At 31.6% G+C, this 14,429-nt stretch overlaps 1 protein-coding gene across 1 annotated transcript in view; it reads left to right on the top strand.

Annotated features, from left to right (window-relative positions):
• Positions 1–13,364, top strand: part of alg14 (ALG14 UDP-N-acetylglucosaminyltransferase subunit) — a 19,902-nt gene extending 6,538 nt beyond the window's left edge. Inside the window, exon 4 of the mRNA XM_073831000.1 lies at positions 9,863–13,364. Coding sequence (XP_073687101.1) covers positions 9,863–10,093 — 231 coding nt within the window. The 3' untranslated portion in view covers positions 10,094–13,364. The remainder of the gene's footprint in view (positions 1–9,862) is intronic.
• The last annotated feature ends 1,065 nt before the right edge of the window (positions 13,365–14,429 follow it).

Genomic DNA, 14,429 nt, shown 5'->3' with positions numbered 1-14,429 from the left:
TCAAACTGTAACTGTCAAAATAATTTTTCATATTTATAAAATTTAAATTAAAATGATCAAAAATATTTATATTTGTTATTTTATATATTTTTATTATTCATATTATATTATTTATAATATAAATAATATATATAAATAATGATATTATTTATAAATATTATTTATTTAATTCATTTATATTTATATATAAACACACAACTTTATGATGAAATATGACAGTTCTTGAGTTTTTTTCTGAGATTCATCAGGTGTACTTTTTTTATGTTTGAAATATTTTGTAGTAGTTTTGTTTATTTGGAATGTGAAATAGCAATATAAGTACCAGGTGGCCTTTGATCCGGCATTGGACTGCGACAGCAGGATTTCCTTTTTAGTCCAGCAGACAATGTCTAAGATCTTCTTTAGGGGGTCCGGCACCCCTATTGTGTCTGCGCGGTGAGGGATCGTCCTTCAGCATGACTCAAATGTCAGCTGTTTGTTTTAACCAAACTTGAGCATGTCAGTGAGGGGTCGGGGCCCGTTCGTCCAAATACCAGAACGCAATTGGGGGAAATGGGGGGTCAGGTCTGAAATCCGGAGGTGAAGAGGGGGTGGATTCAGTCCTCTTTTAGCCATAAAAGGAAATAAGTGCGTCATGGGTCCTCACGAGCTCCAGATGTGTCAGCACAAGCCAAGAGTCTCAGCCCGGTTCCGCATGCCGCGACGAGCAGTTAATTGTGAATACTACTGTTCGCTATTTACAGCTTATCTTAATACGTCAGTCTAGACCAAAGGGTTTTGTAGAACTTTAATAAATATTAGCTTTTGTTTGTTTACTTATCAGATTTGGCATGTGGCAAACATTTATAAACGCAGTATGTTTGGATAATAACTACAGCTTGCTTTTATTAAATCTGAAATCTAAAAAACTGAACCCCGCAAATAAAGACGTGTCTGGCTTAATATAATGTAAATGTATCTCTTACTGAAATATGTAGTAGAAAAACCATGAAAGAGTTATGTTATTTTGGACTATGGGGGGGCACCATTATTTCAATGTCTTTAAATGGTGACCTACTGGTGCTACCTGTTGCTATTTTTATCGCAACACAACTCGCCAAATAATAATACTGATACAATGCCCCATTGTGTGGCTTTTGGTTGTAATTTGCAGTCAAAGGGCAACAAGAGAAGCGATGTAAGTCTTTACTGCTTTCCTAGTGATAAGAATAGGAGAAAAGAACTGGAAGATGCCTGGGGACGAATAAAACTTCCTAAAGATCTGTGTCTTTGTTCTCTCCACTTTAGCCCTGATGCCTTTGAAGGGTTTTAGTAGACCACAGCTACTGAAAGAGCTTACAAATGGCATTTGAATTTGTCTTCTGGAAAACATGTAACTATCTTTTGAAGGTACTAAATGGGGAAAAAATATGATATTTAGGCAAAATAAGAAAAATATACACATCTTCATTCTGTTCAAAAGTTTTCACCCCCCCCCCCCCCCCCCCCAGCTTGTAATGCATTGTGTTTTCTTCTGGAGCATCAGTGAGTGTTTGAACCTTCTGTAATAGTTGCATATGAGTCCCTCAGTTGTCCTCAGTGTGAAAAGGTGGATCTCAAAATCATACAGTTATTCATAGAAAGGGTGTAAATACACAAAAATGCTGAAAACCAAAGAATTTGTGGGACCTGAAGAATTTTTCTGAAGAACAGCAGGCAGTTTAACTGTTCAGGACAAACAAGGGACTCATAAACAACTATCACTAAACAAAAACACAGCTATGGATCATTCAGGTAACAGCAGTATTAAAAATCAATAACTGTCTTGAACCAGAAAGAACAGAGATCAGGCAGAGTAAGACAAGACGACCGTTTGAAGTTAAAAAAGTACATAAATTGTATTTAAATAAATAAATAAATAAATAACCAATCGTTTCGCTAGATAAGACCCATTTAGGAAGCACCATAGAAGTCCACTATATGGGGAAAAATCCTAAAACGCTTCCCTAAAAAAACATAATTTCTTTACGACTGAAGAAAGAAAAACATGAACATCTTGGATGACAAGGCTGTGAGTACATTATCTATAAATTTTTGTTCTGGAAGTAAACTTCTCCTTTAATACCCGGGGATCCCTTTCATAATTTATCTTAAATTAGCAATAAAACTGACAACACTGGTATGATATATTTTGCTTCTTTGCCTCAAATTATACATAATATATAAACTTGAAATCTTGACAAAATAAACTATTCTGCACTGAAATCCACTTTTCCCAATCAAATTGTCTGAGAAATGCATTTAGTTTCATACGTAAGTCTAGTTGTGACGCAAATCCACAAATGTGAAAGAATACGGGAAAACAATTTGAAGAATCTGAGTCCCATAGATTTTGGGTGTGTGGGGGTGGAGGTTTGCACGATTAACAATAACAAATAACGGGGCCTGGACGTCGTGCGGTGGACGTCCCCTCACATTCCACACAGACTCCTCACTGATCCTCAGATTTTTTTCTGTTTGACTGCATCCCAGCACTCCATATGTTTCATCTTAGCCTTATTTGGAAATGCAGTGGATGGAGTTCAGTGTGTTTTATTTATTTATTGTTCGTTGTTGAGATGATAAAACAAGATGTGCATGTTTGAATATGTCAGGGTACGCATGTAGAGAAATAATGTTCATAAACAAGCAGTTAGTCATCCTAATCACAAATCTAATGTCGAAGCATAAAAATGTGGAAAATATAATATAAGCAATAATGTGCAAAAAGACATGCTAGATTGTAAAAGAACACAATACTGTTTATCAAAATTACAATTTATGTAAGTAATGTAAGAAAATAAATAAACAAATGAAATGGGTATTAAACGCATGCAAACATTTACTTATGAATGAATATATATATATATATATATATATATATATATATGTATATGTGTGTGTATATGTATGTATATATGTGCATAATCCCAAACAACCTCAATATACGATTAAAAAAGGCAAAATAAAATAAAATGCTGGCATTCTTGCAGTAGAAGACACAGGCCGTTAAAGTAACGGTCCTCATTGGGTGTTTATGTTGTATTGCTACTCATAAGACACTTTATAGCCGACCTTTTACTTTGTTACTGTTTAACAAAACTCTGAATGAACTTGTCTGTCATTTATAGCCATGACACCTGCAGTCTGGTTTGTGCTGACTCATCTGAAGCCTGAGATGGGAAGTAACAAAACCTGGTAACAGTTTAATCTCACCTGGAGCTGTTCTGTATGATGTGGAGTAATAAAGTTTCGATGAGCTCATTAGTAATTACATCTCAGCACCTGTGCACGTCCTCACCTGTCGGTGCAGCGGTGACACGAACGTGTTTCACAGTGATGTCATCACGGGAACAATGACTCCGTAAGGCCTTTGATTTCTGAAAATGTTGCAGCATTAGTGTGTAATCCCCACTGGCTTTAGATAAGCAGCTGTTTAACATGCACTGGCTGTGAACAGATATGGATGAGATTTTCACTTCGCTTGTGTGACTCACCGCTGAGCACCGTGTTTATGAGGTGCAGCGGAAAGTATCAGCCGTTTCTGGTTGTAGACATGATTGAAAGTCATTTTTAGGGCTCTGTTAATGTTGGCCCTGGCTCATTCAAGTAGAAACATTTCATTTCATTTAAAATTTAATTTAAAATTCATTTTATTTTGAATTATCTATCTATCTATCTATATATATATATCTATATATATATATATATATATATATATATATATATATATTCAGGGCTTTTAAAGTTGGCTCTGGCTCATTCAAGTAGATACATTTTTATTTTATTTTAAATTTGTTTTATTTTATTTTTTATATTGGCCACATTATCCTACATGTTTAAAAATATATAATTTCAGGGCTCTTAATTGTTAGCTGGCTCTTGAAGGTAGATACATTTTATTTTATTTAAAATATTATAAAAAAATTTTTTATATTATTCTATTTTTTATATCAGCCATTATCCCAAAAGTATAAAAATATATAATTTCAGGGCTTAATGTTTGCTCTGGTTTATGAAAGTATATACTTTTTTTAATGTTATTTTATATATTTTTATTTTATATATTTATATATTATTTTATATATTTATTTTAGATTTATTTATTTTTTATTAGCCGCATTATCCCACGTTTATAATAATATATAATTTCAGGGCTCTTAATGTTAGCCTTGGCTCATGCAAGCAGATGCATTTTATTTTATTTAAATTTTATTTTAAATGTTATTTTATTTTATTTTATTTTTAATATTAGCCACATTATCCCACATATATAAAAATATCATATAATTTTTAGGGCTCTTAATGCTGCCCGTGGTTCATGCAAGTAAATTATTTTTAATTTAATTTAATTTAATTTTTTATTTAATTTAATTAATTTTTTATTTAATTTTGTTTTGTTTTATTTTTTTAAATTTTATTTTGGTTTAATTAAAAATTGTATTCAATTTAATTTAATTTTAAATTTATTTTATTTTTTATTATCCCACATGTATAAAAATATCATTTAATTTCCATAATTTCCATTACTGTGATTAGAAATATGTATAATAGTACTGTATAGTTTTACTGGAAAAATGCTATATAAGTTAATTATATTTTATTTGTTTTATAAGGTATTATTTATGTCGTTAACACCAAAATGTATCAATATTAGACTTTTTCCACACTGACTTTTGGAGATAATTTTCTTTTTAATTTTTAAACAGATTGCACTATTGATGCAGCTATTGCTATGTTTGTTCAGCTTTACAATTTGCAATTTTTTTTAATGAAATTTAAACTTGGTGGAACAGTATTTAGCTGTTGTTTTAGTGTTTTAGTTTTTACGCACATTCACTATTGCTAAACCCAAGTGATTTTCTCTTTTGAGAAAATGCAGAAGACTCCAAAAAGACAGCGCCTCATATCCAGCTTTCACTATCAGTCTTTCTTCTCCTTACACACAAAAAGAGAATTAGAAAAAAACCCAAGCAGTTTTCTTTGATGCGCATTCAGCGCCCCGCCGATCCGACAGCCTCGAAATGGTGTTTTTCTGACACTTGATTTATGTCTTGTTGAAGTTTCACATAATGGCCATTTAAATTTGCACCACCCCGATGACAGACTCAAATAGCGCTCTGACAGCTTGGCCTGTGCCCACAGCAAACGCTCGCCAATCTTCGCACACAATCCCAGCAGCCCTTCAGAGCTGAAGTCAGCGTCTCTCTGTTGGGTGACAGTGATCTCATTCCCCGAAGTGAACTCGCAGGTGTGTGTGAAATACAAATACGGGCCGAGACGGATCGCCCACCTGGTGGTCCGTCCCTAGCCTTCCTCATCGCTCATCTGTGTCCAGGTGCAGGATGGGAAATGGAGTGTTTGGAAACTGGCAATAAACCGGTGGACCTTGAAATGAATTGAGGCGTATGTGAGTGGAAACGTCCCTCACCTCTGATGTTCTCACTTCGGTCGTTGTCCTTGGTATCAGTTTCGGCTCTGAGCAGACAGAGGCTGGATTTTTCCAGTGTTAATGTGTCTGAGCAGTCTGTGTACAATGATTTCTCCAGACCCCGTGGCTCGTCTCCATCGAAGTCTGACCGCCTTCCTGTGCCGCTCGCTGTCTCCAGTTTTGAACCAGAAAGCTCATATTTCTCCAACTCGGAGGACTTTATGCTGGCGTCTTTCTGCTTTGTGTCTTCGAGCCTGTAAAAGTCAAATCAATTTATTTTTTATTTGTACAGCACTTTTTGCAATCCAAAAGCAGCTTTACAGATGATTCAAAGAGTGAATTTGTTGAAAGATAATTTTTCGAAAGTCCGTCATCTTCCCTTAATAATTTCAATTGAATTAGCTTAGAATTAAAATATGGACTACAAAACCAGTCATAAGGGTCAATTTTTTTAAATTGAGATGTATACATAGTCTGAAAGCTGAATAAATGATGTATTGATGTATGTTTTTTGGGGATAGGACATTATTTGGCTGAGATACAACTATTTAAAAAATCTGGAATCTGAGGGTGCAAAAAAATATTGAAAAAAATCACCTTTAACATTAAGGGTTCAAATTAAGTTCTTATCAATGCATATTACTAATAAAAAATTAAGTTTTGAGATATTTACAAAATATCTTCATGGAACATGATCTTTACTTAATATCCTAATGATTTTTGGCATAAAAGAAAAATCGATAGTTTAGGGGAAAAAGTAGTGAGATTAGTTAAAATAGGATATTATTATATATTTTTATAAAATATTATATATATATATATATATATATATATATATATATATATATAATTGTAATTGTAATAATTATTGTAACAATACATTTACTAATATTTTATAAAAATATATAATAATATACATTTTACTGTAAATATAAATTATGTTAAAAAATAAAAATAATATATTTTATATAATAAATAAATAAATATAATTTTTTTATTTTTCAAAATATAATTTAATTTCCATTATTTTACTAAATTTACTAATCTATACATTTTAGTTTAAATATACAAATTATGTTAATATATATGTATGTATATATTATTTATTTATTTATTTATTTATTTATTTATTTATTTATTTATTTTCAAAATATAATTTAATTTCCATAATTTACATTACTGTGATTAGAAATATATATAATATTACTGTATGTTTTGCTGGAAAAATGCTATATAATTTAATTATATTTTATTTATTTTATATGGTATTATGGTATACCAAAACGTATCTGTATTAAACCTTGATCTTTGGAAAGGTGCTATATATTAAATTAAATTAAGATATGTTGATAATTTTTTAACTTTAAAATTTCAATTGATTATGTATTGTTTGTATTCAGCAATGCTAAGACAAAATATAAAAAAACACAAATTAAACATTTTTGCATTTTTATTTAGTTTTTATAATATTCAGACACACATACTTTTTTTTAAATTAAGAGTTCAACCAGAAAGTCTATCAAATTTTGCACCTTAAGCTTTAGAAAGATGCTGATTTATTTATTTCTTAATCTTCAAATCTTTATGGATTTTGAAGCCATTTTTTTTTCTTTTTTCTTCCTACCAAGGCTGCATTTATTTGATCATAAATACAGTAAAATGTGTAGATTAGTAAATGTAGTAAATTTAGTAAAATATTGTTGTTTTATTATATATTATTATAAAGTATTATTACAATTACTATCTATCTATCTATCTATCTATCTATCTATCTATCTATCTATCTATCTATCTATCTATCTATCTATATATATTATATAATTATTATCTGAAACAAAAAAATACATAAATATATATGTGTGTGTGTGTGTGTATATATATATATATATATATATATATATATATATATATCTATCTATCTTTTTTTTGTGTGTGTGTTTCAGATAATAATTATATAATTTATTCCTGTGATACAAAGCTGATTTTTCAGCATCATTACTTCTTTAGTGTCACATGATCTTTCAGAAATCATTCAAATTTTAGAAGTCAATTTAATCCTTCCTTCGTGAATACATGTATTGATTTCTTTCAAACTTACATTTGAGTAAAGATTATAAGTGTTTATTAGTATTTAATTGGGACAACTTGATTGTTTTTATATTACTATATTACTAATTTTGGGGAATTTAAAGTAAGGTTCAGTTTGTTAGGGTTGATTTAATGCATTAAGTATGATAAACTAATGAACAATATGTTCATTACAGCATTTACATTTTAATTGTATGAATTAACATTAGTCAATGTGTTATGAACAACCATGAATTATCAATGAGATTAACCTGAATTAACAATTGCTGTTAAAAAACGTTGTTCATTGTTAGTTTATAATAATGTAACTGGAATGTTAATAATTTGAATCTTGATTTGTAATGTGTTGTTTATATGTAGCCTTTCAAAAAAAATTTAATTGTTTTTTAAGAAGTCGTTTCTGCTCTTCAAGCCTGTTTATTTGATTTAAAAATACAGGGAAAAAAATAATATTGTGAAATACTATTGCAATTTAAAATTGCAAACTATTGCAATTTACTATTGCAATTTAAAATTGCTTTTCTGTTTTAATATACTTTAAAATTGATATTTTTTTCCTGTGATGCAAAGCTGGATTTTCAGCATCATTACTACAGTCTTCAGTGTCACTTGATTCTTTAGAAATCATTCTAATATGCTGATTTATTATCAGAAACAGTTGTGCTGGTAAAAATTTTTTGGCACCTGTGATACGTTCAGTATTCTGATCTTTGATGGATAAAACATTAAAAAGAACAATATTTATTTGAAATCAAAATCTTTTGTAACAAAATACACTACCGTTCAAAATCTGGGGTCAGCAAATTTTTTCTTTCTTTCTTTCTTTGAAAGAAATTAATATTCAGCAAGAACGTGTTAAATTGATAAAAAGTGATGGATTTCCATTTTGAATAAATGCTGTTCATTTGAACTTTTATTCATCAAAGTATCCTGAAAAAAGTATCACAGGTTCCAAAAAAATATTAAGCAACACAACTGTTTCCAACATTGATAATAAATCGGCATATTAAAGTCATTTCTGAATGATCATGTGACACTGAAGACTGAAGTAATGATGCTGAAAATTCAGCTTTGATCACAAAAATAAATACAATTTTAAAGTATATTAAAATATAAAATTGTAAAATGTAGCCTTTCAAAAGTTTGGGATCAGTAGGATTTTTATAGTTTTTTTTTTTTAAAGAAGACTTATAGAGTCTTCTTCTAGACTATATTTGATCAAAAATACATTAAAAAACAGTAATATTGTGAAATTTTTTGTTTTAATATACTTTCAAGTAGATTTTTTTTCTTGTGATGCAAAGCTGAATTTTCAGCATCATTACTCCAGTCTTCAATGTCACATGATTCTTCAAAAATCATTCTAATATGCCGATTTATTATCAGTGTTGGAAACAGTTGTGCTGGTTTATTTTTAACATTTTTTTTTGGAACCTGTGATACTTTTTTTCTCGGTATTCTGATTGTTTGATGATTAAAACGATAAAAAGAACAGTTATTTATTTGAAATCAAAATATTTTGTAACAAAATACACTACGGTTCAAAATTTGGGGTCAGTAAATTTTTAATCTATTCAGCAAGAATGTGTTAAATTGATAAATGTGATAGATTTCCATTTTGAATAAATGCTGTTCATTTGAACTTTTATTCATCAAAGAATCCTGAAAAAAGTATCACAGGTTCCAAAAAAATATTAAGCAGCACAACTGTTTCCAACATTGATAATAAATCGGCATATTAAAGTCATTTCTGATCACAAAAATAAATTATATTTTAAAGTATATTAAAATAGAAAACTGTCAAATTTATGTAGCCTTTCAGAAGTTTGGGATAATATTATTGCAATTTAGAATGGCGGTTTTCTATTTTAAAAAAGCTGAATTTTCAGCATCATTACTCCAGTCTTCAGTAAGAAAGATTTCCATTTTGAATAAATGCTGTTGTTTTTAACTTTTATTTATCAAAGAGTCCTGAAAAAGGTATCACAGGTTCCAAAAAAATATTAAGCAACATTGATAATAAATTAGCATATTAAAGTGATTTCTGAAGGATCATGACACTGAACACTGGAGTAATGATGATGAAATTTAAGCTTTGATCAGAGAAATAAATTCTATTTTAAAGTATATTAAAATAGAAAACTGTCTAAATGTTTATTTTTATTTAAAATTGCAGTAACATTTTATAATATATTTTTCTGTATTTTTGATCAAATAAATGCAACTTTGATGAGCATAAGAGACTTCTTTAAAAAAACGTTCAAAATCTCAACTTTTCGATTTTTAAAAAAAAATATATAATAAGCGACTGTGTTTGTGTTTCAGGTGCTGTGTAACGGTCCAGGGACGTGTGTCCCGCTGTGTTTTGCTGGGCTTTTCCTGGGCATCCTGGGCCTAAAAAGAGTCTTGATCGTCTACGTGGAGAGCATCTGTCGTGTGGAAACGCTGTCTCTATCCGGAAAGATCCTCTATTACTTTTCAGACTACTTTTTTGTGCAATGGGCCCAACTCAAGGACAAATACCCAAAGGCTGTCTACTTGGGGAGACTGGTGTGAAGAGAACAGACTTTTTCACTTTTCTATTGAGAATGACGTTTTGATACTGTTCTTCACATTCGACTTATTCCTATGCAGTTACTGACGTGCAAAATACACAACTATGAAAACTATCTGAGAGTTTTTTTTTTTTTTAAGCCAAACGGTCACGGTAGACTGAAATGTCCTGTTCTACTTTTTACGCCTGTGAAAAGTCAACAAAACTAGCGAGCTTCTAATTGCATTCATAGTTTCAGAATTTCAGTATTTGGCTTTTGATCACAGGTTTGTACATTGCAAGGTTATATTGTCAGTCAGTTAAATGGAACCATATTCTTAGGTGTGAATACATTTTTCCTCAGCGTTGTTGTGAAATATTTTCCAGCTCACTACGCATTTCAGCGGTACTGCATTGTCTTCCTACACTGGTATGTGCTTCTAGAGGAAATGGTGTGAATAATAGACTAAACAGAGAGAAAAGATGGTTAAGCTGCAATTCTCAGGTGTAGTTTTTATTCTGTGGGTCTGTAATTTCCTGTTCGTCTTGTTTCTAGAGATGAGACAGCACTATACCTGCAGCATGAGGTCGAACATAACCTGATGGTTTCTTTTGTCTACCAGAACAAGTTCATACAGGTAACTTAGTCATGCTTCTCAGCATAAAGCTCTCCAACTCTGACGTTTCTGAACAGCTGCAAATGGATGAACCCATCAGACATGTCTGTAAGGTATGTGATGTCATGTATAATTTGATTTTTACGAGCATAGATGGCAATCCCATTCACTTTATCCACAAAGGAATTGATTTTTAAAGAATAGTTTACTCAGAAATGAAATTAGCAGAACATGTACTTACCCTCAAGCCTGCCAAGATGTAGATGAGTTTGTTTCATTCCAACAGATTTGGAGAAATGTAGCATTACATCACTTGCTCACCGATGGATCCTCTGCAGCGAATGGGTGCCGTCAGAATGAGAGTCCAAACAGCTGATAAAAACATCACAATAATCCACAAGTAATCCACACCACTTCAGTCCAACAATTAACATCTTGTAAAGCAGAAAAGCTATCCGTTTGTGACCCTGGACTACAAAACCAGTCTTAAGTAGCACAGGTATATTTATAGCAAATATATACAGTCAAGCCCAAAATTATTCATACCCCTGGCAAATTCTGACTTACATTCAACCAGCAAGTTACACGGAAATAACACAGGCTTCTCCCAAAAGATAAGAAGACGATGTACAAGAGGCATCATTGTGGAAAAAAATATTTCTCAGCTTTTATTTACATTTGAACAGAAAGTGTCCAAAATTATTCATACCCTTCTCAATAATCAATAGAAAAGCCTTTATTGGCTATTACAGCAATCAAACGCTTCCCATAATCGCTGACCAGCTTTTTGCATGTCTCCACTGGTATTTTTGCCCATTCATCTTTAGCGATGAGCTCCAACTCTTTCAGGTTGGAGGGTCTCCTCGCCATCACCCTGATCTTTAGCTCCCTCCACAGATTCTCAATTGGATTTAAGTCAGGATTCTGGCTGGGCCACTGCAAAACGTTAATGTTTTTGTCTGCTAACCATTTCTTCACCACTTTTGCTGTGTGTTTTGGGTCGTTGTCGTGCTGAAATGTCCACTGGTGCCCAAGGCCAAGTTTCTCTGCAGACTGCCTGATGTTGTTGTTGAGAATTTGATGTATTGCTCCTTTTTCATGGTGCCGTTTACTGTGATTAGGTTCCCTGGTCCACCAGCTGAAAAACAGCCCCAAACATTAGGTTCCCACCACCATGTTTGACAGTGGGGATGGTGTTCTTAGGATTGAAGGCTTCTCCTTTTTTATACTAAATGAAGGCTACATCATTGTGGCCAAACAATTCAATTTTTGTTTCATCTGACCATAAAACGGAAGATCAGAAGTCTTCTTCTTTGTCCAGATGAGCATTTGCAAAGCCCAGCGGTGTGCAGTGTCCGTTGGACTGTCCGCCTTGAGATGTTGCCACCAGCAGAGCCCAGATTCATCAGGATGGCCTTGGTGGTGATCCTTGGATTCTTTTTTTTACCTCTCTCACTATCCTCCTGGCCAGCACAGGTGTCACTTTTGGCTTCCGACCACGTCCTCTGAGATTTTTCCCAGTGCGTAACGTCTTGTATTTTTTTTAAATCAACTTTGCACTGTAGCCACTGGAACTTCAAAACATTTAGATATGGTCTTATAGTCCTTTCCTGACTTGTGAGCAGCCAAAATGCGCAGCCGCAGGTCCTCAGTGAGCTCCTTTGTCTTAGCCATGACTGTCCACAAACCAACAGCAGAGAGCTTCTGTTTTTCACCTGTTGAGTTGATTAAAACAGCTATTCCCAATGAATCAGGGTAATTAGGATGCTTTAGAACAGCTTTTGTGGTTCAGGGTCACATTTAGGGAACTTAAAACTAAATTTTCAAAGTGACTAAATCTAAAATGAATCTAAGTTTGAAATTATCATTAACACAGTAAAACATTAAACAGGCTGATGTAAGATCGCTCCATGGAGTTTTACAGACAAAAACATCCTTACTGAGCTCTTTTATTATCTCTAGTCATAAATTCCCGTCTCTTATCATGAAACGCCTTATTGTTTAATATCTTACTGGCTGATACCATCATCAATATCATCAATATGTCGACCTTGCAGACTTACCATTTAATTTCGTTCTAATATTATATGTTGCATTTCATTTTTAGTTGACAAATGGCCTTCAGCTTCTGCTAAAACAGGTCATGTTGTCAAATAAATCACATGGTGAAGCTTAAAACATTCTGCCATTTTGTTTATACCTTTGTTATGACACATTCACCAAAGGAAATCAACCTTCATGTAGCCATTTCCTTGTTTACGCCACACAGTTTGACTGACAGCGAGAGATACTGATCTCCTCCATGATAGTTGTTTTTTAACTCGTTTCACTTCAACCTTTTTAGACAAAAATAACCCTGACATTAGAGCCTCACCCTGCATTTCACGCTCAAAGCGTCAACTGGTCATTTAAAGCCACTTGACAATACAGAAAATGACAACAATCTCTTTTAAGATAGACATGGTTTGATCTCTGTTGATTAATTGTGGTTACTGGCATTTTATCATACTATAGTTAATCCTTACCGCAATAATATAAGGGTGGTTTCTTATTTGCTTTTTTATTATTGGTTATGTAACCCGAATAGCACTTTTGCCTCTGTTTTTTTGTTTGTTTGTTTGTTTGTTTGTTTTTAATTACCCTATATGCTATATAAATAAACTGGTAACCAACTTGGTTAATGTTTGTTTGGACTATTAATAACATTAGAAAATATGATTAAATTTTTTAATGTCTAACATTAAAAAATTTAATCATCAACACACAGTCAAATAGATTAGAATATAATTTGTTACATTTTTTAATAGCCTTTATAATAATTATTCAGATCATTATATATACCAGTTTTTGAACAGTACGATTTATGTTTGATCCTAAGTACAGCAAAAGCAGTAATATTGCAAAATATTTTTACTATTTAAGATAACTGCTTTCTATTTTAATGTAATTTATTCCTGTAATCAAAGATATTTTCAGCATCTTTAGTCTTTAGTGTCACATGATCCTTCAGAAATCATTCTAATGTGCTGATTTGCTGTTCAAGAAACATTTTTATTATTATTATCAATATTTAAAACATTTGAGTAAATTTTTTCAGGATTCTTTGAATAGAAAAATCCAAAGATCTGCATTTATCCGAAATAAAAAGCTTGTGTAACATTATACACTATACCATTCAAAGTCAGTCTTATTATGATTTTATTAATTTTTTTTTTGGAAGTTAATACATTTATTTAGCAAGGATGCTTTAAATTGTTCAAAAGTGATGATAAAGGCATTTATAATGTTACAAAAGATTTATATTTAATATAAATGTTTTACTTCTGAACGTTCTATTCTTCAAAGAAACCTGAAAAAAATCTTCTCAGCTGTTTTCAACATAATAATAATAATAATAAATGTTTTTGATTTAGATTTCTGAATGATCATGTGACTGGAATAATGATGCTGAAAATTCAGCTTTGAAATCGCAGGAATAAATTAATTTAAAATATCTAAATAAAAAAAACAGTTATTTTAAATAGTAAAACATTTCAGAATTTTACTGTTTTGCTGTACTTTGGATTATTTGTATAAATGTTTTACATATCGTTGAATACATTATTTGTATGTACCGCATTCTGAACTGTAGGCTACATTAAAAGTTAAGTGTAACTGTTATCGCTGTTATCTAGCAATCAAAGCATCGAAAAAGACAAAGAATCTATTATTACACCATACAACTGTAGAGATAAGCCACAGT

Source organism: Garra rufa, chromosome 24 (genome assembly GCF_049309525.1).
Source record: "Garra rufa chromosome 24, GarRuf1.0, whole genome shotgun sequence".
NCBI classification, from domain to species: domain Eukaryota; kingdom Metazoa; phylum Chordata; class Actinopteri; order Cypriniformes; family Cyprinidae; genus Garra; species Garra rufa.
The sequence above is the reverse complement of the archived record's forward strand: the minus strand, read 5'-3'. Positions and strand labels throughout refer to the sequence as shown.